The sequence below is a fragment of the Syngnathoides biaculeatus genome, chromosome 6 (genome assembly GCF_019802595.1).
Source record: "Syngnathoides biaculeatus isolate LvHL_M chromosome 6, ASM1980259v1, whole genome shotgun sequence".
Taxonomy (NCBI): Eukaryota; Metazoa; Chordata; class Actinopteri; order Syngnathiformes; family Syngnathidae; genus Syngnathoides; species Syngnathoides biaculeatus.
Window position 1 is genome coordinate 3,685,289 of NC_084645.1, and position 25,191 is coordinate 3,710,479.

Genomic DNA, 25,191 nt, shown 5'->3' on the forward strand with positions numbered 1-25,191 from the left:
GTACTAAGATTACACAGATGATGGTTTTAGTCCACAGGAGTCGTCACCAAAGGCGTCTCACGTCAAGTATTCACAGCATTCGGTCCAAATTCATTCGGATTTATTTATTGTACGGTCTAGCAGGTTGGACCCTCCTCAATTAGTTGTCACCAGTTCGGGGACCGGAAGCCAACTCTTTTACAGATCACGTCACTGCATGTGTCAGTTCCTGTGAGGAGGTGTGTGGACCAACTTTTCACACGTTTAATAACAATAAGCCATGGTTTACAGCTAGACTTCGCCAACTCCGCCAGCCTAAAGGGGTTCAATGTCGTAGTAGGGATAGGGCCCTCTTCAATCGCACAAGAAACCATCTGACTAAAAGAAACTAACATTCCAAAGAGGGATTATGCTGTTAAACTGGAAAAACACCTTGGCACAAATGACTACAAATCACCTGGCATGGATCACAATCACTCACTTAGTTACAAGCAACCCCCCCACCCCAGTAAAAAAACAAACACAGGCTCGCTGACGACCTCAATAGCTTTTGTCAGGTTTAAACAGCCTAGGACATACAAAGTAAAATTATCAAGGAAGGAAGACAAGAGGAACTTCTGGCTCGTGAGGAGAACGTGGGATAGGTCTCTTTCACAATCTCCAACCCGTTCTAATCACATCTCCACTTTTTTATTCCTTAGCGTGGTCCGCATCACAAGCAAATGGTGACAAACCAAGCAACCGTCAAAAATAGTCCATGTGAGTCTTAGCGATGTCTTCACCATCCTCTGGATATCGTCAGTCTTTGTTGTCTTCTGCATCACTGTCTGGTGTTTCCACGGCACCCAATGTAAATTGATTGCATCACATTGTTAAAGTACATCATAGCAAAGTTTCCATGGCACCGAATTTGCCTCTCGATTGCATTGCATCACATAAGCATTAAAAACCCAAGAAAGCAAATATGAGATAACTTTATATCCAATTAATCCAACATTTCCCTCCTGTTTATCGAAAATTTGCTTAAATTCTCACATCACCCAAAATAGACACTTTGCCAGATCTTCAACTACTTTGATACACTCAGAGGAAAATGATTGTTTATGCATCATCATAAGAGCTGGGACCTGGAAAGAGATCAGGCAAGTCAGCCAGAATACGACGTCATGATTTGTCCCCAGCAAAGGATACATCTACGCCATTTTGTTTTCCATGGGTGAGATTGCTGTGGCAATAATTCAGTTTCAGCAAGATCGCAGACAGAATACAGCAACAACCACACAAAGTCAAAATAGCTGCGAAAACCGCAATGGAATTGAAATAGATGAGACGAGTGCTTTTTATTTGCCATCCTTATGTGGAGGTGTCAACACCAGAGTGCTCATTCACCTTACCGTCGAGAACCCTAAGGCCTTTTATAGCCTCGGTCAGACCACCATCAGCAGCCATACAATTCAGGATGAAGATGGATAGCTCCCCAAAGAGAGCGCAGACACCACCTTTTTCAGCCAGGCGCATGTCCATGGCTATTTGGTTTTGAAATGGTATTAAGTGGCTCCAAGTTGTTCATGCACAGCCTCAAAAACACTTTTGAGTCCAATTACCCAATTTTGACATTGTGGTGGATGTAGTTTATTCTCTCCACGCTCTTGTTGGTTGCACACCAACCAGCACACGAAAGATTCAAATCCAGTTGCCACTTGGTCAGCCAATTTACACTCGGAACACCACGGGAACACCAATGCGCAGATGTTGGATCGTTTTATCCTTGGCATTCAGCTGCTCTCTTCTATGCCATTGTTCAAATGAAATTGGCTGTACAGTAGAAGTTGATTCAATAACAGACATCGGATGACTAAAGTACAATAATGATACATTCTTGGGCAATTTATTAAAAAGCTCGTTATCTCCTTACCACTACCAGATGTCACTATGTGACAATGACTTCAATGAATTCTCAATCACCAAAATGATTTTACACATCATTGCTGATAAATTTCCCAATTTGTTTTTGGTTCCAAGCAAATGGACGCAAGTGAAATATCCAGTGAGAATCAGAAAATGTTTTTTATTTTTCAAAAAAAGTCAATGGATATACAGAATCCCAATTTTTGCATTCATTATCAGGTACTGTTTTACTCATAACTTCCAAGGTGCAATTATCTGGTAATAGCGCTGGTATAATCTGTAAAAGTGGTCTGGGACCCATGCAAACGACAATCTTTTGATAAAGCTGTTGCTGCTTGTTCCCCCATAAGAAGCCAATTATTATTCTGTCCCAAAATGGCTGTTGTTACATGAAACCACTCATCAACTTTTAGTTTTTGGATCACCCTTACCTTTTCTAATGTTGCTCTAGGAGAAAGGGTGCTCGCCGTTACCTCTGTACTTTTTACAAACCATCAAAGTGAAACGTGGATTAGCAGAGATGTAGACCCAGAGAAAAAAGCCCCAACATGGATTTGCTCCATTATTTTCATCCGTCACCAAAGTGTCCCAACTCGTGTGCATTCAGATTATTCATCATATACCACTTAATTTAACTAAACACTGCTCCTTGTTCCCCTATCTGTCGGACTTGACCATGAACTTATTATAAAATAAATTTTGGATCATCATTGCACGCATGAGAACCCAATTGTGAATCATTTAGGTTTTGGATTGCCGTAGGTTTTTTGTGCATGGCATGACAATATTACGACACCCCACAGATATCTCAAAAGCGCGAAGAACGTTACGATGGTTACGACCACTTCACAGCATCCCATTTCGGGACCTAACCACTTTAGGGTAGGTATTTCATCGAGGTATCCCTATAGGTTGGGTGTCTTTAAATTTTTTCATTGGCTGTCAGCTATTTTGAGATACTATAAATATCCACCCAGCTTGTTAACCAGTCTTTAGCTCACCTCCCCAATCGGATCCTAGACTGAAATTACCTTTCTGGAATGTGCCAAATGAATCCAAGTCAACAGCTGTGAGTGTTCAACAAAACCTGACATTCCCACTTAGGAAAATTCGAGCACTTCTTTTTGCTCCTCACCAGGATGCAGTCTCCTGGTTCCACCAATGTGATATCCTGCTGATGTCGATAAGTCGGGATGCTCTGTTGGAAAGAGTTCTACTCATTTTGAGAATGCATCTATTATGACCAAGCAACACTTTTTTTCATATTGTGTCAAGTAAATTCAATTTGACATTTGTTAAATACCAAGTAATAAGGAGAGAATACCTGTTTTCTGTTACTTGCGTTCAAAGAGAACGAAGAAGAGTCAGGTACAATTCTTGAATGTTCTAAAGCAGTCTTCCTTGAAACCTCTCTTTTTATTAGATTTAGGAGCTCCCTACCAACGGTGAAAAATCTTAAAGGGTGGGGGGCGAGCATAAACGGGTTTGTGTGACTATGTGTCTGCATGTTGTTGGAAAGTTACGATATGTAAACTAACAAAGATGTACGAAAACAACATATGTGCTGAGCAAAGCGTTCTTTGCAAGCACAAGCATTGTCTTCATTGCAGTAAATGTGTGATAAACATACATTTTGATTAATAAATCTCACTTTGGTTTAATTCAATAAAGTTCATGTGGACAATATGGAGAATGTTTATTTTAATTTGTGTTTTTTTTTTGTTGGTATAATATTAATGTTACCTGTCCTCCAATTTTTGTGAGTATAATATTAATGTTACCTGTCCTGCCATTATTCCTGCTGTTGAAACATGTGTTAGTTAATGACTCAATTTAGACAAGTTAATTTGGTGTAAGTGGTTTGTTTGGCCATGGAGGTTTTATTTATTTATTTATTTATTTTCATACATCCTGTTCCATTTTTTGACTATTTTGCTGAGTTTCTCATAATGTATTCAATTCTAAGATTTGTAGTTGTATCAACGTCATAATTTGAGTTTTTTTTCCCCTCCATGCAGCTTCCTTGCTTGCTTATTTTATCAGCAAAGCATTTCCCAATGAATTCATATTTTTTGTTTGATGTCTGTGTGACACATTTGGATACAGCAACAGTTTTTTGCAGTTTTTCATTTAGTAATTGAACTAACAATTTTGCATGCATTGGCTGTGGATGAAATTAACTGTGTTTTTTTTTTCCAGTATTGCGCAAAAATATAAACCGTTGCAAATGCATATTGGTTGTCTGTATAAATCGTTACATTTTTCTTTCATTAGTTTACATGCCTCAGTTAGTGTTAGTTGTACTGTTTTAGCAGAAAATGCTACAGCATATTCTGATTTGGTTTTCCCAAATACGAACACAACATTCCCTATTGGTAATGGCTGGTCTTTCATGTCACATCTGCTTTATTTATTTAAAAAAAGATTATATCTTTCCCAATTTTTGACAGTCATGTTTTCTTCCATCTCCCGGAAATGGCAACATTTGCTGGATTAAGAGTTGTAGATCTTTCCATTTTGATAGAAAAGTCATGTTTCGCAGAAGGTGAAACCAAACAGTTAATGCACTTATTTCTATGAAGTCATAAAGTGACCTTTGAAAGTCATCATCTTATCACAATTTGGTAAAATCAAGACCGCGCTTGTCACCAATGCTTGCTTTATGTTGCAAAATGCTTTTTTCGCTTCCGCCCTCCATTTCAACAATGATGTCATTTTTAAGTCTTGCTTATTGCATCATTTTGTGTAATGGAGTTGTTAATTTGGCTAATTTGATACCCAAATGAAGCATTAATGTGTCAGTCCCAAAAATAACAAATTGTTGAATTGTTTGTGGCTTTCGAGTTTGTAAAATGTTTAACCCGTTATTGGCAAATTTGGAGTTTCTTTTTTCTTTGTGCCCGTTTTTAGCCAGATGCTTTAAAAGAGCCACTGTCTTTCACATTTCCTTATCACGAGACGCTATTGCTTCATATTTAAATAAACCATGGAGTTGAAATTTTGACTCCAAATGTAAATGCAAATCAAATTTGGCATTCTTTACCCACTGGGGTTGAAAGAAATGCATTACTTATATCTATTATGATTAATATTATTGCATCTGGTCTGAGGGAATTAAAGTGTCAAAGTCAGGCACGCAAGGTAGTCTTATTTTGTATGTCCTGAGGTGCAGTCAACACACTCCCCTTAAAAAGTTTTGTCCAAGTCCAGTCTGTCTCAGTTTGTCATTATTTTATGTTATGTAACATTGTGAAAAAGGCAGTGGGGGTAGAGAAGCACGTGCACTCACCTCTCTGTTCTTAATTTTCAACTTTCCTTTATTGCCCTGATGTCAGTCCTTTTTCGTCATCATCTCTTCTATGAAACATTTAATTTTCTTTCAACATTCTCATCTCTCTCTCTCATGCAATTTTCTTCCAATATTCTATATATCTCTTTATTACTACTTATTATTACTTATTTTATGATATCCTCTTGCAAGGTCGCTATTTTCTGGCTATTTAAATGACCAGTGAAATTGTGTTGTTATCCATTTATATAAATATTACTTTTGTGTTGGATTAATTTTTTTCGGCATATTTCCAATCTTTACATTGCAGTGTGTCTCTACGTTTTTCCTTACTATTATTTTTTTCCGATTTTAGTCACTTTAAAGAGAATTATTGCCTTTATTTTCCACAGAGGTGTGTTCAGTTTACACCTGAGAATATACCACTACTTTCACTCAATTTTCTCTTGCACACGGGAATAGGGTATTTTATGGAATTTATTGCGACGCTATTTACACACGGAATTTAAGTGCACGACAGGGCTCCGTCACCCTCAGGATGTTTTGGGAACTTTAGGAGCAAAAGCTATTTACACACAATTCAAGTGCGCGACAGAGTTCAGTCACCCTCACAAGGAGCAAAAGCTATTTACACACGTAATTTAAGTGCGCGACAGGGCTGCGTCACCCTCTGGATGTTTTGGGAATTTTAGGAGCAAAAACTATTTACACACGGAATTTAAGTGTGCGACAGGGCTCCATCACCCTCAAACTGCTTGACATTGACTAGTATAGGACAAGTCTTGATCGCGTCTCCTTACACGTTTTAATGGCTCCCCGTTATTTGCTCTTTGAACCGGTTTCACTCTTTTTAAACCAAAATTGGACTCACCCTGTTGTCTTCCGTCCGTCTCTGGACCCCGTCAACCAAAAACGTTCAGCAAAGGTCCGCGTCAGATGAGAAGATGCCGTCAACAACCTATGCAAGGATCCTGTTCGTTGACTTCAACTCTGTGTTTAACACCATCATCCCTCAACTCCTGTTCTCTAAACTTCTCCAGCTCAGCGTCTCATCGGCCATCTCCCAGTGGATCTACAACTTCCTGACAGGCAGGACACACCAAGTGAGGCTGGGTGGAAACCACCTCATCCATGCGCATAATCAGCACCGTGCACCCCGACCTTGTGTCCTCTCCCCTCTGCTCTTCCCGCTCCACACAAACGACTCCACCTTGAGGCACCCGACGGTCAAACTCCTGAAGTTCGCAGATGACACCACAGTCATCAGCCTCATTAAAGATGGTAACGAGTCTGTGTAGCAACAGGAAGTGACGACACTGGAGCTTTGGTGTGGCCAACACAACCTGGCGTTGAACACTGTAAAGACTGGAGAGATGACTGTGGACTTCAGGAGGTATCCTTCATCACAGCTCCCCCTGACACTGTGTGTCTTGTGTCAACTGTTGAGACCTTCAAGTTGTTGGGAATTAGAGTCTCACAAGACCTAAAGTGGGAGACGAACATCAACTCCATCCTCAAAAAAGCCCAGCAAAGGATGTGATGAGACTGGAGCTTTGGTGTGGCCATCACAACCTGGCATTGAACACTGTAAAGACTGGAGTGATGACTGTGGACTTCAGGAGGTATCCTTCATCACAGCTGCCCCTGACACTGTGTGTCTTGTGTCAACTGTACCTCCATCACAGTCTGGTTTGGGGCTGCCACAAAAAAGGACAAACTGACTGTAACGTACAATCAAAGTGAATTGTCGGTACAACCCTACCCACCCTTGAAGACTTGCACGCCACTCAAATTAGGTCCAGAGTCAGCAGGATCCTTTCGGACCCTCAACATCCTGGCCATCAGCTCTTCCAACTCCATATGTCAGGTAAGTGGTACCGATCAATGAAAGTCAAAACTAGCAGGCATATAGTTTTTCTCTCATTAAATTCTTGATCAGGGAACCTACCGATGTTAGGACACACCCTCACATCCTGCTGGTCCAACCAGTGTGAGTATAAGTAACAAACTGTAGACTATTGCACGATTCATCACTTTAAACTGCTCGCTTTGCACAAGTGTCATTGCACTGGTCTATAGCGGAAACCGCAAACAGGAACGGGCACTCTGTACATGATTAACATAATGTGGAGCATTGATGCACTTTTAAATGAATGATAAATGAAGAAGAACCCTGCCTCTGCATCATTAACTGAATGTCTCTATTTCTTTGTTTTTGTTTGTTCTTTGTTGTAAATGTCGTACCAGGTCGGCACCAACTGCCGGAGACAAATTCCTTGTATGTTGTTTCATACTTGGAGATGAAACCTGATTCTGATTGTAATCATTGCCACTTCCTGGTGCTTCACACTTGCCTCTTCAACTCTTCCTTCTTTCATTTTCTTAATTCATCAACTTCTCAAAGTATTCTTTCCAACTATTTTGCACACTACTGGCACCAGTCAACAAATTTCCATCTCTATCGATGATCACCTTTACCTGCTGCACATCCCTCCCTCTGTCCCTCTGTTTGGCCAACTTGTCGTGATCCTTTTCTCCTTCTTTTGTGTCCAACCTGGTGCACATCATCAGATGCATCTTGTTTAGCCTTCGCCACTTCTACCTTTGCCCTTCATCGCATCTCAATGAATTTCTTTTGACTTTCCTCAGTCCTCTCATTGCCCCACTTCGTCACTAACCTCTGTTCTTGTATCACTTCCTGTATTTGGGGTTACACCACCAAATCTCCTTCTCCCCTTTCCTACCAGAAGACGCAGGTACTAAGCAGCCTGTCCCTCTGATCACCTTAATGGATGACTCTGGTGGCGAGTAGGAAGATTAAGAAGACACAGAGCAGAGAACCATGTGGTGGAAGATGAGAAAGGAAGAATGTTGTGCGGCCTTTCAGAAAGAGGTGAAACATGCTCTCGATGGACAGGAGGAGCTCCCATAAGACTGCACGACTACAGCCAAGGTGATCAGAGAGACAGCCAGGAGAGTACTTTGGTTGTCTTCTGGAAGGAAAGGGGAGGAGACTTGATGGTGGAACACCAAAGTACAGGAAGTCATACAGGAAAGAAATTAGTGAAGAAGTGGGACACTGAGAGGACTGAGGAGAGCCAAAAGGAATATATTGAGATGTGACGTAGGGGAAAGGTCGAAGTGGCAAAGGCGAAACAAGAGGCATATGTCATGTACACCTGGTTGGACACAAAAGGAGAAAAAGATCTCTACAGGTTGGCCAGACCGAGGGATAGTGATGGGAAGTATGTTCAGCAGGTAAGGGTGATAGAGATGAAAATGCATTGGCTACTGCCAGTAGTGTCCTCAATAGATGGAAAGAATACTTTGAGAAGTTGATGAATGAAGAAAATGAGATAAAAGAGTAGAAGAGGCAAGTGTGAAGGACCAGGTAGTACCAATGATTTGTAAGGTGGGATGGAGGTATGGAAATAATTTGGAGAGGTGGCTGTGGAGTTTTTGACCAACTTATTCAGCAGAATACTAGCGGAAGAGAAGATGCCTCAAGAATGGAGGAAAAGTGTACTATTTCCCATTTTTAAGTACAAAGGCGATTTGCAGAGCTGCAGGAACTATCGAGGAATAAAGTTGATGAGCCACACAATGTATTTATGGAAAAGAATAGTGGAGGCAAGACTCAGGACAGAACTAAGTATCTGCGAGGAACAGTATGGTTTCATGCCTAAAAAGAGTACCACAGATGCATTATTGGCCTTGAGGATGCTCGTGGAAAAGTACAGAGAAGGTCAGAAGGTGCTACATTGCGTCTCTGCGGACCTAGAGAAAGCCAATGACAGAGTATCGAGACAGGAACTGTGGTACTCCATTCGTAAGTCTGGTGTGGCACAGAAATATGTTCGAATAGTGCAGGGCATGTATGACTGCAACAGAACAGTGGTGAGGTGTCCCATAGGTATGACAGAAGAATTTAAGGTGGAGGTGGGACTGCATCAGGGATCAGCTCTGAGCCCCTTCCTGTTTGCTGTGGTAATGGATCAGGTGACAGATGAAGTTTGACTGGAATCCACTTGGACCATGATGTTTGCAGATGATATTGTGACCTGCTGTGAAAGCAGGGAGCAGGTGGAGGAACAATTAGAAAGATGGAGGCGTGCACTGGAAAGGAGAGGAATGAAGATTACCCAAAGTGAAACAATATATGTGCATGAATGAGATGGGTGGAGGGGGAAGAGTGAGGTTCCAGGGAGAAGAAATAGCGAGGGTGGATGACTTCAAATACTTGGGGTCAACAATCCAGAGCAATGGTGAGTGTGGTAAGGAAGTGAAGAAACTGGTCCAAGCAGGTTGGAAAAGCTGGCAGCAGGTGTCTGGCGTGTTATGTGACAGAAGAGTCTCTGGTAGGATGAAGGCCAAAGTTTATAAAACAGTGGTGAGGCCGGCCATGATGTATGGATTAGAAACCGTGGCACTGAAGAGACAACAGGAAACAGAACTGGAGGTGACAGAAATGAAGATGTTGAGGTTCTCACTAGGAGTGAGCAGGTTGGATAGGATTAGAAATGAGCTCATGAGAGGGAAAACCAAAGTTAGATGTTTTGAAGACAAGGTTCAAGAGAGTAGACTTCAATGGTTTGGACCTGTCCAGAGGTAAGAGAATGAGTATATTGATGGAAGGGAGCTGAGGATGGCGCGGCTAAAAGAGCGACAGGAAGACCAAAGAGAAAGTTGATGGATGTTGTGAGGGAAGACATGAGGGCAGTTGGTGTTAGAGAGAAAGCTGCAGGAGATTGGCTTGAATCAAGCATGTCAAACTCAGTTCCAGACTCTATTCTCAGGTGTGCCTGATGAGTAAAAGAATGTCAACTCCAAATATTTACCTTTTCAGTAATATGCTTACATTTGTAGCCTAGCCTACATATTATAATCACGGACGATCAGGGATCTTTTCTAAGCACAACACATTCACAAAAAAAAAAAAACTAAAAAATGATTTTCATGTTAGGTTATGAACGTGTTAACAACAAGTCTATTTTAACAGTTGAGTGAATGCAGTTTTACACCTGAACCAACGTACCACACTTAAACTCAAGTGGGAGCTATGAAAAAAAACATTCTCCTTAATTGTCTGTGTTTTGAAATACATAAAGAAACACAAAGTAAATCAAATAAATAGCAGTGCATAGGCAATAAGATTAGACTACATCATCTACAACAAACAAGCAAACTACTAAGCTGGACCTGCTGAAGCAAGAGTATACTGAACAATAATAGTCTTTAATATGACAAGATTATTCTTAATGCAGCCCTATGGGGGCACAAACCAGTGCAATCTGTAGGCCGGTCCCAAGCCCGGATAAATGCAGAGGGTTGCGTCAGGAAGGGCATCCGGCGTAAAAACTGTGCCAAACAAATATGAGCGTTCATCTAAAGAATCCCATACCGGATCGGTCATGGCCCGGGTTAACAACGCCCGCCCCCGGCACTGCTAACCTGCAGGGCGTCGGTGGAAATTCAGCTACTGTGGGTCGAAGACAAAGAAGAGGAGGAAACCGGATCCAGCGTCAGAAGAAAAAGAGGAATGCACAGAGCCTACAACTGAGTGTAGGGACTTTGAATGTTGGGACTATGACAGGAAAAGCTCAGGAATTGGTTGACATGATGATTAGGAGAAAGGTTGATATTCTGTGCATCCAAGAGAGCAGGTGGAAAGGTAGTAAGGCTAGAAGTTTGGGAGCAGGGTTTAAATTATTCTACCACGGAGTAGATGGGAAGAGAAATGGAGTAGGGGTTATTTTAAAGGAAGAGCTGGCTAAGAATGTCTTGGAGGTGAAAAGAGTATCAGATCGAGTGATGAGACTAAAATTTGAAATTGAGGGTGTTATGTATAATGTGGTTAGCGGCTATGCACCACAGGTAGGATGTGACCTAGAGTTGAAAGAGAAATTCTGGAAGGAACTAGATGAAGTAGTTCTGAGCATCCCAGACAGCGAGAGAGTTGTGATTGGTGCAGATTGTAATGGACATATTGGTAAAGGAAACAGGGGCGATGAAGAAGTGATGGGTAAGTACGGCATCCAGGAAAGGAACTTTGAAGGGCAGATGGTGGTGGACTTTGCAAAAAGGATGGAGATGGCTGTAGTGAACACTTATTTCCAGAAGAGGGAGGAACATATAATGACCTACAAGAGCGGAGGTAGAACCACGCAGGTAGATTATATTTTGTGCAGACGATGTAATCTGAAGGAGGTTACTGACTGTAAAGTAGTGGTAGGGGAGAGTGTAGCTCGACAGCATAGGATGGTAGTATGTAGGATGATTCTGGTGGTGGGTAGGAAGATTAAGAAGACCAAGGTAGAGCAGAGAACAAGGTGGTGGAAGCTGAGAAAGGAAGAATGTTGTGCGGCCTTCCGGAAAGAGGTGAGACAGGCTCTCGATGGACAACCGAAGCTCCCGGAAGACTGGACGACGACAGCCAAGGTGATCAAAGAGACAGGCAGGAGAGTACTTGGTGTGTCATCTGGTAGGAAAGGGGAGAAGGAGACTTGGTGGTGGAACCCCATAATACAGGGAGTCATACAAGGAAAGAGATTAGCGAAGAAGAAGTGGGATACTGAGAGGACTGAGGAGAGGCGAAAGGAGTACATCGAGATGCGACGTAGGGCAAAGGTAGAGGTGGCAAAGGCTAAACAAGAGGCATATGAAGACATGTACACCAGGTTGGACACGAAAGAAGGAGAAAAGGATCTCTACAGGTTGGCCAGACAGAGGGATAGAGATGGGAAGGATGTGCAGAAGGTTAGGGTGATTAAGGATAGAGATGGAAATGTGTTGACTGGTGCCGGTAGTGTGCTAAATAGATGGAAAGAATACTTTGAGAAGTTGACGAATGAAGAAAATGAGAGAGAAGGAAGAGTTGAAGAGGCAAGAGTGAAGGACCAGGAAGTGGAAATGATTACTAAGGGGGAAGTCAGAAAGGCATTACAAAGGATGAAAAATGGGAAGGCAGTTGGTCCTGATGACATACCGGTAGAGGTATGGAACCAATTTGGAGAGATGGCTGTGGAGTTTTTGACCAACTTATTCAACAGAATACTAGCGGGCGAAAAGATGCCTGAAGAATGGAGGAAAAGTGTTCTAGTTCCCATTTTTAAGAAGAAAGGGGATGTTCAGAGCTGTGGGAACTATAGAGGAATAAAGTTGATGAGCCACACAATGAAGTTATGGGAAAGAGTAGTGGAGGCTAGACTCAGGACAGAAGTAAGTATCTGCGAGCAACAGTATGGTTTCATGCCTAGAAAGAGTACCACAGATGCATTATTTGCCTTGAGGATGCTCGTGGAAAAGTACAGAGAAGGTCAGCAGGAGCTACATTGTGTCTTTGTGGATCTAGAGAAAGCCTATGACAGAGTACCAAGAGAGGAACTGTGGTACTGCATGCGTAAGTCTGGTGTGGCAGAGAAGTATGTTAAAATAGTACAGGACATGTATGATGGCAGCAGAACAATGGTGAGGTGTGCCTTAGGTGTGACAGAGGAATTTAAGGTGGAGGTGGGACTGCATCAGGGATCAGCTCTGAGCCCCTTCCTGTTTGCAGTGGTAATGGATAGGCTGACAGATGAGGTTAGACTGGAATCCCCTTGGACCATGATGTTCGCAGATGATATTGTCATATGCAGTGAAAGCAGGGAGCATGCAGAGGAACAATTGGAAAGATGGAGACATGCACTGGAAAGTAGAGGAATGAAGATTAGCCGAAGTAAAACAGAATATATGTGCGTGAATGAGAAAAGTAGAGGGGGAAGAGTGAGGCTACAGGGAGAAGAGATAGCGAGGGTGGACGACTTCAAATACTTGGGGTCAACAATACAGAGCAATGGAGAGTGTGGTCAGGAAGTGAAGAAACGGGTCCAAGCAGGTTGGAACAGCTGGCGAAAGGTGTCTGGTGTGTTATGTGACAGAAGAGTGTCTGCTAGGATGAAGGGCAAAGTTTACAAAACAGTGGTGAGGCCGGCCATGATGTACGGATTAGAGACGGTGGCACTGAAGAAACAACAGGAAGCTGAACTGGAGGTGGCAGAAATGAAGATGTTGAGGTTCTCGCTCGGAGTGACCAGGTTGGATAGGATTAGAAATGAGCTCATTCGAGGGACAGCCAAAGCTGGATGTTTTGGAGACAAGATTCGAGAGAGCAGACTTCGATGGTTTAGACATGTTCAGAGGCGAGAGAGTGAGTATATTGGTAGAAGGATGCTGAGGATGGAGTTCCCAGGCAAAAGAGCGAGAGGAAGACCAAAGAGAAGGTTTATGGATGTGGTGAGGGAAGACATGAGGGCAGTTGGGGTTAGAGAGGAAGATGCAGGAGATAGGCTAAGATGGCAAAAGATGACACGCTGTGGCGACCCCTAACGGGACAAGCCGAAAGGAAAAGAAGAAGAAGAAGAATGACAAGATTATTCTTATTTTTATTGATCTGTATTCATGAATGGAAATAAATTTCGTATCATCTCTCTCTCTCTCTCTCTCGCTTGAGTACTGCGCCTCTTCTTAACCACCGCACGTCAGTGTGATATGGAAGCCCAGCATGAATTTCATTATCACTTAGAAACTGACAGTGATTTAGACTGCACGCTCTGATTAAATTGACAGTTTTCACAACCACACTCATAACTTGCTCCATTTGCAGTGTTTTGCAACATAACGCCTGCTGGTGCAAAATACATTGAAATGCCCAAAACTCTTGTCATCCATTTGCGGTCTATACTTTGTCACAGAATTTTGTGCCAATGCCTGCCTTTCTCCCAACCATTGATGCCGCACCGTCGGTAGCCAGGCTTACGGCACGGGACCAGTCCACTCCCACTTTGTCCAGCACTTCAACGAGAGCACTGAAAATGTCATCTGCTGTTGTGGTGTCATTCATGGGCACCAATTCAAGCAGCTCCTTGGTGTCCGTCAAAGTTTCATCAACACCTCTTAATGAATATGGCCAGTTGAACAATCTGTGACATTGGTGCTCTATTCTCCTGCACTTGAAAATGCGATGAATGGCTTGATTTTCTCAAGTCACGTGAGAGTTTTGTCATCCGTTCTGCAACAGTGTTCCTCGTTAGACTAATATTGGCAAAGGCAGGTCACTTGTCAGGGCACACGACTTCTGCCGCCTTCAGCATGCATTTTTTACAAACTCCCCATAAGAAATTGGCTTGGATGCCTGCACCAGCTCTTTAGCAATAATGTAGCTAACTCTTACAGCCCCATCAGCAATATCACAGCTGCGCGTAAAAGTAGGGTTAGCCCTAACCCTTTATTCAGACAGCGACCAATCTGTTTATCTCATCTTTCCTCATTTGTCCTTTCAAGTGGTCATACAGTACTTGTCTTTATATTGAGTCTTATAGTGGCGTCAAATAAACTCTTTGAACACTGCAACTTGCTGATTATATACCAAGCACACTGGTTTTGCATTCACTTCTGTGAATAAATACTTCTCAAGTGTATTTTTCCTGGAAAACTGCACTCCATGTCCACTTTTTTTTTTTTTTGGGATATTGCCATTTTAGGAAGCCTGTGTTTACCGATAACTTGCTTGGTAGTGGTAAATAGTGAAGCTCGATTGCCAGTTTATTTTAACTTTAACACATCACGTTCCGAATTTTTATCTCCTTTGACTAACTCGGTGCCGCATGCCGAGCGTGAGCACTTTTACTGCCCTCAAGCGGCGGGATGAAGCATTTGGTTTTTATTTATTTTTAAAAAATTAATAAATCGCTGCTATTGGCAGAAAGGATGAAATGAGACTTGTTTCTTTTTTGACATACCGTATTTTCCGCACTACGAGGCACACCTAAAAGCCTTTAATTTTCTCAAAAGCCGACGGTGTGCCTTGTATATGGATCAATATTGAGTATTTAGTGCAGCTCCATCTAATATCCTCTACTGTAGCATCTTGTATGCGCCTTATATAGGAAAAATGTTTTAAAATAGGCCATTCATTGAAGGTGTGCCTTATCGTGTGGAAAATACGGTACTCAAAAATCTATGCCAGCCTGTTGTATAATTTAATCCGGCCCACAGGCCGTATGTTTGACATGCCTGGCTTGGATGACACACTGTGGCGACCCCTAATGGGACAAGCCGAAAGGAAAAAAAGAACAGTTAATGTTCTCTTGTTTAATTGCAGAGGTGAGGTGCTAAAAATTTAATGATGTACTAGTTCTGCGTCTCATACAGTCCATCTGTGAGTTCTGCAATGCTGACCTTTCAAGGTGACTGCCCACAACCACCTCCTTCAGCTCCACTATGTTGGGATGTCGGAGCCGCAGCAACAGGGTTATCTCTCTGAGGCTGCTGATAGGAATTCCTGACAGACACAGACACACAGACACAAACACACACACACACACCACACACACACACACACACACACACGAGAACACACTCCTAATATAATACTCCTAATTTATAATTGAAAAAAAACTAACAAAGACAAAGAACAAATTATGTAATCACCATCTTTTTCTTTATCCATCCGAACCTTCTTCAGTGCAACAATTTCATCAGAGTTGGTGTCACGGGCACGGTCTGTGTGTGTGTGTGGGGGGGGGGGGGGGGGAGAAAAGTTATTCGACAGCAGGCTTTTGAATGACAACTGTATTTTACCCACATTAGTGTATGACTTACAAACAATGCCATAAGTTCCTTCTCCTATTCGGTTGAGCTTTTCAAACCTTCGAACACTCCTACACCTTCCAAACTGGAAAAAGAGATAGTTCTGAGCCAATTACTTGTATAATTTGGCTCAGAAAATAATGTCATATACTGGTGGGTGGGGGAAACAAAAAATATTTGAAGCCAATGCAAATCAACACTACCATTACTGTCTATGGCTGATAACTGCAACTTGAGATCTTTTTGCACCGAACAACAAACTCGGAATAACTAACTACCTTTGACAGCAAAGCAAATCGGTTTTCGACTGTCAAGAATAAAAAACAGTTTTGACATGTTGAAATGCAAAGTACATCTATGTATATGTTTTGATCTGTGAACGACAGTTTATCAGCATACACATCCACTTGTCCTTACCCTATCATTTGTGGGGACTGTGAAAACTCGTTTCTTCATCGATTTGAGCCTTATTTGGTCCAGTTCTTCCTCTCTTGCAGGGTCCATCCTAAAATAACACCGGCTTTTCCGACAAAATAAAGAGTTTTATTTCACACTGATCGTGAACAAGAGTAAGGGTGGCATAGTACGCATCTTATTATGTGCTTCCGGGGGAAGGATTTGGTCGCGTACAAATTTCCGATGCGTAAATAGAGGGCTGCGATGACGTCACTGCCGAGCATGCGCATTCATTTTCCGCCATATTGGAAAACAAACGAATTCCCGGGAAGTTTGAGTGCGTGGAGGTGTAATCTGTTTTTATATGGTTTCGTCATTGTTTCGTCGTTTGGAATTTGATCTCCATGATCTAGCAAGGCATAGCAGGCCCTTCTGCCAAGTGTAAACATGTTGACACCTTGCCAGCTGTCGAAAGGAATCGTTACAAGTAGAAACTTGCTCTGGTAGATAAGAGTTGACCCCGATGAGTTACCCAAACAGAAATAGAAAACAGATGTGACATACTATCCTGCTGTAACTCAACCTGATATTGTGCTATTTTATCTCCACTCCAAGTGTTGAAATCGTGGATGACCTGAAAGCTTACAAGAGCATGGATGCTGTAGGGATTTGCGAGTTTGGACCCGACGCGAATTCGAGAATCGAGGAAGATATGACCAATGATTAGATGAATAAATGCATTTATTACCAAGGAATGTTCAATACAGACGTCCGGGTCTTATCTAGGTATCTTCCGCGTACGAGACGCGTGTCTTCTGGCAGGATAGTACCCAAAGAAGAAGACAAGAGCTGTCCGGTAAACACAGGGTTTTTATATGTATGGGTCCATGATAAAAGCGAGCGTCTGGCCACAGCTATCAGAGAAAGGTTCCCAACTCCTTTTACAGCCGCATCCAGTTCTTTCCCCCATGTTAAACGACCCACTTGACCACTTGACTAACTGTACTAAACTTTGGACTGAATCGCCTGATGTCACCCTGGACAGTCTTGTCAGGGGGAGGCGATGTTCAGAACTGCAATCCTGGCAGATCTCCCAGAACGAGTTCAAACCACTCTTAAAGCCGACCCTGACCTCCTGTATGTCCGGAGATGAACCAAGATTTAGACAAGACGTAGTGCATCACCTCAAATTTTATTTAAGCCAACAACAAGGAAAATCCAAAAACAACTTCTTAAATTAAAAGTAGCACAAGCAAGACGTAAAGGTCCAAAACAACACTACATGTAATTTTTTTGGCAGGCACAACCACCGAGACGGGCAGGTGGGTTCCGGGGTAATAGCCGGGGTGGATACGCAGGAAGGCGTGGAGGAGGCCGGGGGAGAGTGCAACAACATCAACATGATCAAGGATGCTTTGGTTGTGGTTCTCTCAATCACTAGTTGAAATACTGTCTTACAGCTCCTCCACCTCAAGCTCCAAAGCGAGGGAGTGGTGGCTGGTGCAACAACCGAGGGGGCCAAGGCAGAGGCTTTGATGCCCCACCCTGGCAGCAGAATGGACAGCAGCAGGTTGGACAATACCACTAGGGGTACCCGGGAAGCCAGGGGTCCAACGATGCAGGTGCCATGATCCCCATCTCTGTTGGGGGGCGAAAAGTGAACACTCGTTGACACTGGGGCAACACACTCCTCACTCAACATCTCGCTTCCGGACACTTTATTGTCACAACACTGTGAAATTGATGGGCTTCTCAGGGACTCAACAGGCCCTGTAATGGACTCAACCCCTACCGACAATCTTGGCTGGACAGACCTTGCACCATTCGTTTATAATGCTGGCAGCTGACACCGTCTGCCACTCTGGATAATGGCTTATGACACCTGTGAGTGAACCAACTCCAACTGTTGACATTTATTGGGCCCAACTTGAAACACCGCTCAAACCTGGTCTCATACTTCAATTTCTGTTGTGGAAGCCCTGGTGAAACACTCTTAGGGCTTACCGCGCCTCCACTAGATCCATACCATTGCACACTATATTACGACCGCAACCACGATTTAGTATACATGGAAAACTTTGCATGCATACAAGGTGATGCTTGGGACATTACATCCACACATATATACGCAGCAAGAGAGGGTGTAACGGCATCCTGCTCTCTTACACCAGATTAAATGACATGGTTCAAAATGCAGGAAGAGTCAGTCGCTATCTCCAGGACACGAGGCCCGACCGCTGGGACCTATGGTGAAACGACTGACTGGAATGACTGACTGGGAGGAGACACCACTCCCTAACGTACAGATCTCATAATAAGCAGATGCATACCACATCATTGTTCCTGACGCACCTCCGACAACTAACATGACCATATTAGAACAGGAGCCCGTAACAAGAGAACGCAGATGTGACTACTCTGACCATGACCTTGCCAAGTCAATTTTCAACGAACTGCCTAAATTAGTTTGGTCCTCTGGACTCTTTGATGTCAGACATTGTACTAAGACACCAGACATTAAAATCACTGTTTTTCCAGGATCTCATGTTTACAGACCTCAATATCGTTGGCCCGCAGCTGCTAACCAGGGGATGGAGGACACTCTCACTGGCCTGTGGAATTCTGGAGTCTTGGAAACATCCAACGGCTCATGGTGTACATCACTCATGCCAGTTTTAAAAGCAGATTGTAACACTTATCATATGCCGCATGATTTGAGAGCCGTTCATGATGTAACGACCATACCATTGTTACCTCTACCAGACCCCCACAGAATGTTGTCTACCATCACACCTGATTTGAAATACTTCACAGCGACTGATTTGGCAAATGCACACTTCTGTGTCCCACTCGCACCAGAGTGTAGACACTTGTTTGCATTCACATATCAGGGACACAATTTGCAGTACACCAGGTTGCCATAAGGTTTCAAAAATTCACCTGGAATTTTTAATCAATGTTTGAAATCATTGCTGCAGGATCTAGAACTCCCAGACGTATGTAAACTCCTGATGTATGTTGATGACCTGTTGGCAGCCCCAAAAGCAGAGTCATGTTTGTCTCTAAACTTGTTTTGCTTCGTTTGCATGAGCTGGGATTCAAAGCTTCCAGAAAGACGCTTCAGTGTTGTCGCAAATCGGTGACCTTCTTCGGCAGAGTGGTGTCTTCTGAAGGATTCACTATGTGCTCGTAGCATCGTTCTTCTATTCCACAGATTCTCTTCGTCGACGTGCTGATCTCTCCGTCCAACCTCTGTCTAACAGCAGAGTCGTGTTCACTGATCGTTGCTGTTACCATAAGCCAAATGGCTCTTTAGCTGCGGCGGCTGCCATAGTGGAGCAGCAGCCCTCAGGTGAATTTTTAACTCTTTCCTCTTCCATACTAACATCTGCTCCTTCAGCTCAGGCAGCGGAAGTGCTTGCACTCTGTCTCGCACTGGAACTGGCGATCGGACACTGTTACTGTCTATTCTGACTCAGCTTACGCAGTTTCGGCTGCTGTGTTGGACCTGTCTGCCTGGAAACGGAATGATTTTAAAACTGCTAAAGGTACTCCTATTGCATATATGACACTGATTTCCAACGATTAGACAAAGCCCTGGCCAAACCTTTGGCGGTGGCTATCGTCAAGGTCTCTGGCCACTCTGAATCCACTTGAACCACAGCCCTCGGCAAAATTGCTGCCGACTTGGCTGCCAAGCAGGCTGTGGGCTATGTCCCACAGATGTTTGTCCAATTATCTGACAAATCCTCTCCTGATCTGCCCGAACCTCCTTCTCATCGTGAATTGGTTAAAATACAGCACAATGCCTCTCCTGAACAAAAGATAGTTTGACCAATACTCACTCTATGGCTCATATTGTCCCTGAGCCATGCTAACCAAACTTCGCATGTGGTGGCATCCTAAAATGTCTGACTTGTGTAATGCCCACTTTCGTGACTGTAATGTTTGCCAGCTACACAACATTCGCCCTACACTTCGACCGTTGGCAGGTTTCTTTGACCCACCCACCTGGCTCGGTGCTGAACTGGTCCTGGATTTCACGGACATGATCACGCCTGTTCATGGTAAACGCTACCATCTTGTTTTTGTTGACACCTTTTTCGGATGGCCTGAAGCCTACCCCTGAAATCCATCGAGTAGTCAGACTCTGGCGTCATTCCGCCTAAAGAACCATCCGAATACCCATTGTCGGTGACAAACAGGCAAGCAATTCCATGCCTCGCTAACACTGCTTTCATCATCTGGATAACCGCAGCTGTGGTGATGTTGTGCAGACGCTCTATTTCAAAGTACCTGCTGTGGTAATCACAGATGATTATGTAGTTTTCAGAGTTCCTTGTGAATAGATCAGTTGCTACAATATCCCATGGGGTCTCTGGGATGCCATGTGGGAGCATAGCTTCCGTTATACTAGAACTGCTGTGTGATTGACATATGTCACACTTTTTCACTGTTTCTTCAATCTGTTGTCCCATGCCTGGCCAAAACATCATGTCCCTTGCCCAGTGTTTGTTTTTCTCGACACTGAGATATCTTGTGTGAATGCATTTTAGCATGTGTGGCCTGAGTATGTTTGGAATGATTATTTTCTCACCCTTTAGCTGTATCCCATCAGCTTCTGTGATCTCATCACGGTGGTCCCAGTACTCACTGATGAGTGGGTGGCATTGTTTTCAGTTCTCTGGCCAGCCTCACGAAATAACTTGCTTCAGAGTGGAGACCTACTCATTCCAAGCTGTCTGTGTCATGATGTCATATGGCCTATCAGCACTTCGTGGGGCTGTGCTGATGATAGTGTGGACTTGTGTCTCCATAGCCTCAGTTAGAGACTCGTCCTCTTCATCCGGGGATTTTCTCGACAGTGTGTCGGCCACTGGGATCTCTCTGCCTGATCTGTGGATTACCGTTATGCTATACTTTTGCAATCCAAGCATCTTCCACTGTAAGCGCAGTGGAGCAAGAGCGAGGGGTTTTCTGAGTATGGTCTCTAGTGGTTTGGGATCAGATTCCACAGTGATGTTTCTCCCATAGAGATATTCGATCTGCAGCCCGAAGGGGTGCACAATTCCTCTGCGTCCTGTAGGCTGGTCCCAGCCCGGATAAATGCAGAGGGTTGCAGCAAGAAGGGCATCGGCGTAAAACTGTGCCAAACATATATGGCCGTTCATCAAATGACTTCCATGACTGATAGGTCGTGGCCCGGGCAAAGTACACCCGCCCCCGCCACTGTTAATTTACAAGGCATAGGTAGAAATTCAGGTAATGTAAGTCGAATACAAAAAAGAGGAAGAAAGTGACTTAGTCGGCAGAAGAAGAAGAGGCATGCACAGTCCCTACAACTGTGTGTAGGGACTTTGAATGTTGGGACCATGACAGGAAAAGCTCAGGAGTTACTTGACATGATGATGAGGAGAAAGGTTGATGTATTGTGCATCCAAGAGAGTAAGTGGAAAAGGATTAAGACTAGAAGGTTAGGAGGAGGGTTTAAATTCTTTTACCATGGAGTAGATGGGGAAGAGAAATGGAGTAAGCGTTATTTTAAAGGAAGAGCGGCCTAAGAATGTCTTGGAGGTGAAAAGAGTATGTGATGGAGTGATGAGGCTGAAATTAGAAATTGAGTGTGTTATGTATCATGTGATTGGCGGAAATGCTCCACAAGTAGGATGTGACCTTGAATTGAAAGAGAAATTTTGGAAGGACCTAGACGAAGTTGTCCTGAGCATCCCAGAGAAAGAGAGAGTTGTGATTGGTGCAGATTTCAATGGACATGTTGGCGAAGGAAACAGGAGTGATGAAGAAGTGATGGGTAGGTAGGGCTTTCAGCAAAGGAACTTTGAGGGTCAGATGGTGGTGGACTTCGCAAAAAGGATGGAATTGGCAGTGGTGAACACTTATTTCCAGAAGAGATAGAAACATAGAGAGACCTACAAGAGCAGAGGTAGGAGCACGCAGGTGGATTATATTTTGTGCAGACAATGTAATTTGAAGGGGGTTACTGATTGTAAGGTTGTTGTGGGAGAGAGTGTAGCTCGACCGCATAGGATGGTGGTGTGTAGGATGACTCTGGTAGCGAGCAGGAAGATTATGAAGACAAAGGTAGAACAGAGAATCAGGTGGTGGAAGTTGAGGAAAGAAGAATGTCGTGTGGCCTTTCGGAAAGAGGTGAGACAGACTCTAGATGGACAGGAAGAGCTCCCAGAAGACTGGAATACGACAGCCAAGGTACTCAGAGAGGCAGGCAGGAGAGTACTTGGGTGCCTTCTGTTAGGAAAGGGGAGAAGGAGACTTGGTGGTGGAACCCCAAAATACAGGAAGTCATACAAGGAAAGAGATTAGCGAAGAAGAAGTGGGACACTGAGAAGACTGAGGAGACGCAAAAGGAGTACATTGAGATGCGACGGGCAAAGGTAGAGGTGGCAAAGGCTAAACAAGAGGCATATGATGACATGTACACCAGGTTGGACACGAAAGAAGGAGAAAAGGATCTCCACATATTGGCTAGACAGATGGTAGTAACAGAGGTAACGGTGATTAAGGATAGAGATGGAAATGTGTTGACTGGTGCCAGTAGTGTGCTAAGTACACGGAAAGAGTGCTTTGAGAAGTTAATGAATGAAGGGAATGGGAGGGAAGCTCGAGTCAAAGAAGCAAGCGTGAATGACCGGGAAGTGGCAATGATTAGTAAGAGGGAAGTTAGAAAGGCACTGAACAGAATGAAAAATGGAAAGACAGTCAGTCCTGATGACATAACGGTGGAGGTATGGAAGCAAGTTGGAGAGGTGGCTGTGGAATTTTTGACCAACTTATTCAATAGAATACTAGCGGGAGAGAATATGCCAGAAAAATGGAGGAAAAGTCTGCTGGTCTTAAAGGGTTATGTAAAGACTTTTTTGCTTGAAATATATTATGCGGAAGCTGCGTGGGGCTTTGCTATATAATAAAATAAAAAGCATTGCATATGAAGCAAAGGTTGGCGTCCAACTTGTATGTGTTAAAGTGTTTTTTAACAGGAAAGAGAAAAACCACAAGTCAAGCAGCTGGGGAGAACTGTGAGGGTGAAAAGTGCAAAACAACTCTGCAGTGCATCAACTGACAGACAACATCTGCAAGTGCAGTCAGGCTTTGTACGAAGAACCAGACGATAGCCACCGCACCTTGAGTCACAACACCCAGATGGGAGGAGGACGAAGTCAGCCAATTAATATGTATTTTGAGTTAGGAAAATGAATATTCATGATGTGTTTCTATATAACTGGGCAACCCGGATGAGTGTGTTGTCTCTTGATGGTCACAAGGACACACGTGCTTTGGTGTGAGGGACCTGGGTCTGTATTAGGTTTTGTTGTTAGGAATAAAACTTCAAGTGATTTGATCCAATTGGTCTCTGATCTTCTCTCTGACAGAACGGACACGCCAAATTGTTAGGTACATGGATAGGAGGCAGACAGAGGTCGTGAAAGTTTAATCTTTGGAGTCAGATTAAAGAAGTGAAATCCTAAGCATTTCATGGTGACCCCGACGTGATGTCAGGAGAAGGATAGTGACAGGAGTTGTGGTTTATGTTTAACACATCAGGCAGTGGTTGGGACACTGTTTCTTGGAAGGAACTCAAAGACACCTTCAACACAGAAACCTGACTGGACACAACACCTCCACTCATGACCGGTCGACAAAAGGTAAGCAGAATACCTATTACTATTTGTTGAAATTCTGCATGTTAAATATTGTTGGAAGGATGAAAGTTGTGAAAGTTGGGAGTCGGTGGTTTGACGGTAGAAAATAGATAAGTCTGGGACTTGATAAGTCAGACAGGTCAGGAACCTTCATGATAAACAAGTCTGGGACTTGATAAGGATCAGGGATCCGAGTAAGAGAGGTCAGGGACGTTAATGATAAACAAGTCTGGGACTTGAAAAGAATCAGGGATCTGAGTAAGAGAGGTAAGGGAGCTGAATGATAAACAAGTCTGGGACTTGAAAAGGATCAGGGATCCGAATAAGAGAGGTCTGGGACCTCAGTGAATAAAGTTATCGTGATGACTGTCGATACACACAGAGTGTGAAGAGAAAAATTATTGTGGGGAGTTTTATTTGTGTAAAGTGGTGTGTATAGCCCCTTCTGTGAGAGATCAGATTGGACAAACAGGGTTGAAAAGAGGATAAATTGTCAAGATGAATGATTAAATGAATGGTGGGAGTGAGAGGAATGAATGGTGGGAGTGAGAGGAATGAATGGCATGAGATTGAGGATATGTATGTGAAGTTTGAAGCGCAAATTGTGAGTGCTATTGAGAAAAAGGAAATTAACAACAGACAGAAAAGTTTTTGCTGTTACACAGTGACCAATTGTTTAGAGGCTTTGCAACAGGCTGGAACATGGAAAGGCTGGCGAGACAGTTACAAAAGGAAGTAGTGGCAATGAGAGAAAAAGAGTGTTCCATGCTCCAGGTTACAGTGGCAGGACAACAGCTGCAGATGCTGGTGGACACGGGGGCGACATATTCATCAATCAACTCAGTGTTGCCTGCATCATCCCTGTCAAAGAGAACAATGACATTAATCAGATTCCTGGTATCACCCCGAACTCCGCACTTCACTAAACCACTTGAGACTGTTGTGAACGAAGGGAGACATCGCCTCTGGCACGCATACATACATTCACAAGAGACTCCCATTAATCTAATGGGCAGAGATATGTTGTCGACACTGCAAGCAAAGATATTGTGCGGGCCGGAGGGTGTGATTGTCCAGTTCACAGATAGAACGAGCATCTGATGCCAGCAGCACGTCAAACAATATGGTGAGTGGCTTATGGCACCTTTGACCTCAGAGGAGGAATCGGCAATCATCTACTGGGCCAGACTGGAACCAGAAACACCTGCAGCTGGCGGGGTGTTCTCGACTTTTCTCTTGTGGAAGCTCTGGATCTGCTCGTTGGCACCCTATCATTGATGTGGGACTCTGTCATTTAAGTGAACCCGTAACTCT

At 43.5% G+C, this 25,191-nt stretch overlaps 2 protein-coding genes across 7 annotated transcripts in view; one reads left to right on the top strand and one right to left on the bottom strand.

Moving 5' to 3' along the window:
- vps4a (vacuolar protein sorting 4 homolog A) overlaps positions 1 to 7,045 on the top strand; it is a 160,112-nt gene extending 153,067 nt beyond the window's left edge. For 3 of the 4 annotated variants that reach the window (XM_061822391.1, XM_061822390.1, XM_061822389.1), the window contains one exon: positions 6,217 to 7,045. In XM_061822391.1, the coding sequence (XP_061678375.1) occupies positions 6,217 to 6,474 (258 nt within the window). In that variant the 3' untranslated portion in view covers positions 6,475 to 7,045. The remainder of the gene's footprint in view (positions 1 to 6,216) is intronic. The other variant, XM_061822384.1, reaches the window with a different exon arrangement.
- cdk10 (cyclin dependent kinase 10) overlaps positions 1 to 16,442 on the bottom strand; it is a 72,293-nt gene extending 55,851 nt beyond the window's left edge. For 2 of the 3 annotated variants that reach the window (XM_061822394.1, XM_061822392.1), the window contains exons 1-5: positions 16,223 to 16,442; positions 15,818 to 15,890; positions 15,647 to 15,718; positions 15,395 to 15,497; positions 3,023 to 3,085 (exon numbers count right to left, since the gene is read on the bottom strand). In XM_061822394.1, the coding sequence (XP_061678378.1) occupies positions 3,023 to 3,085; positions 15,395 to 15,497; positions 15,647 to 15,718; positions 15,818 to 15,890; positions 16,223 to 16,309 (398 nt within the window). In that variant the 5' untranslated portion in view covers positions 16,310 to 16,442. The remainder of the gene's footprint in view (positions 1 to 3,022; positions 3,086 to 15,394; positions 15,498 to 15,646; positions 15,719 to 15,817; positions 15,891 to 16,222) is intronic. The other variant, XM_061822393.1, reaches the window with a different exon arrangement.
- Positions 16,443 to 25,191: the final 8,749 nt, after the last annotated feature.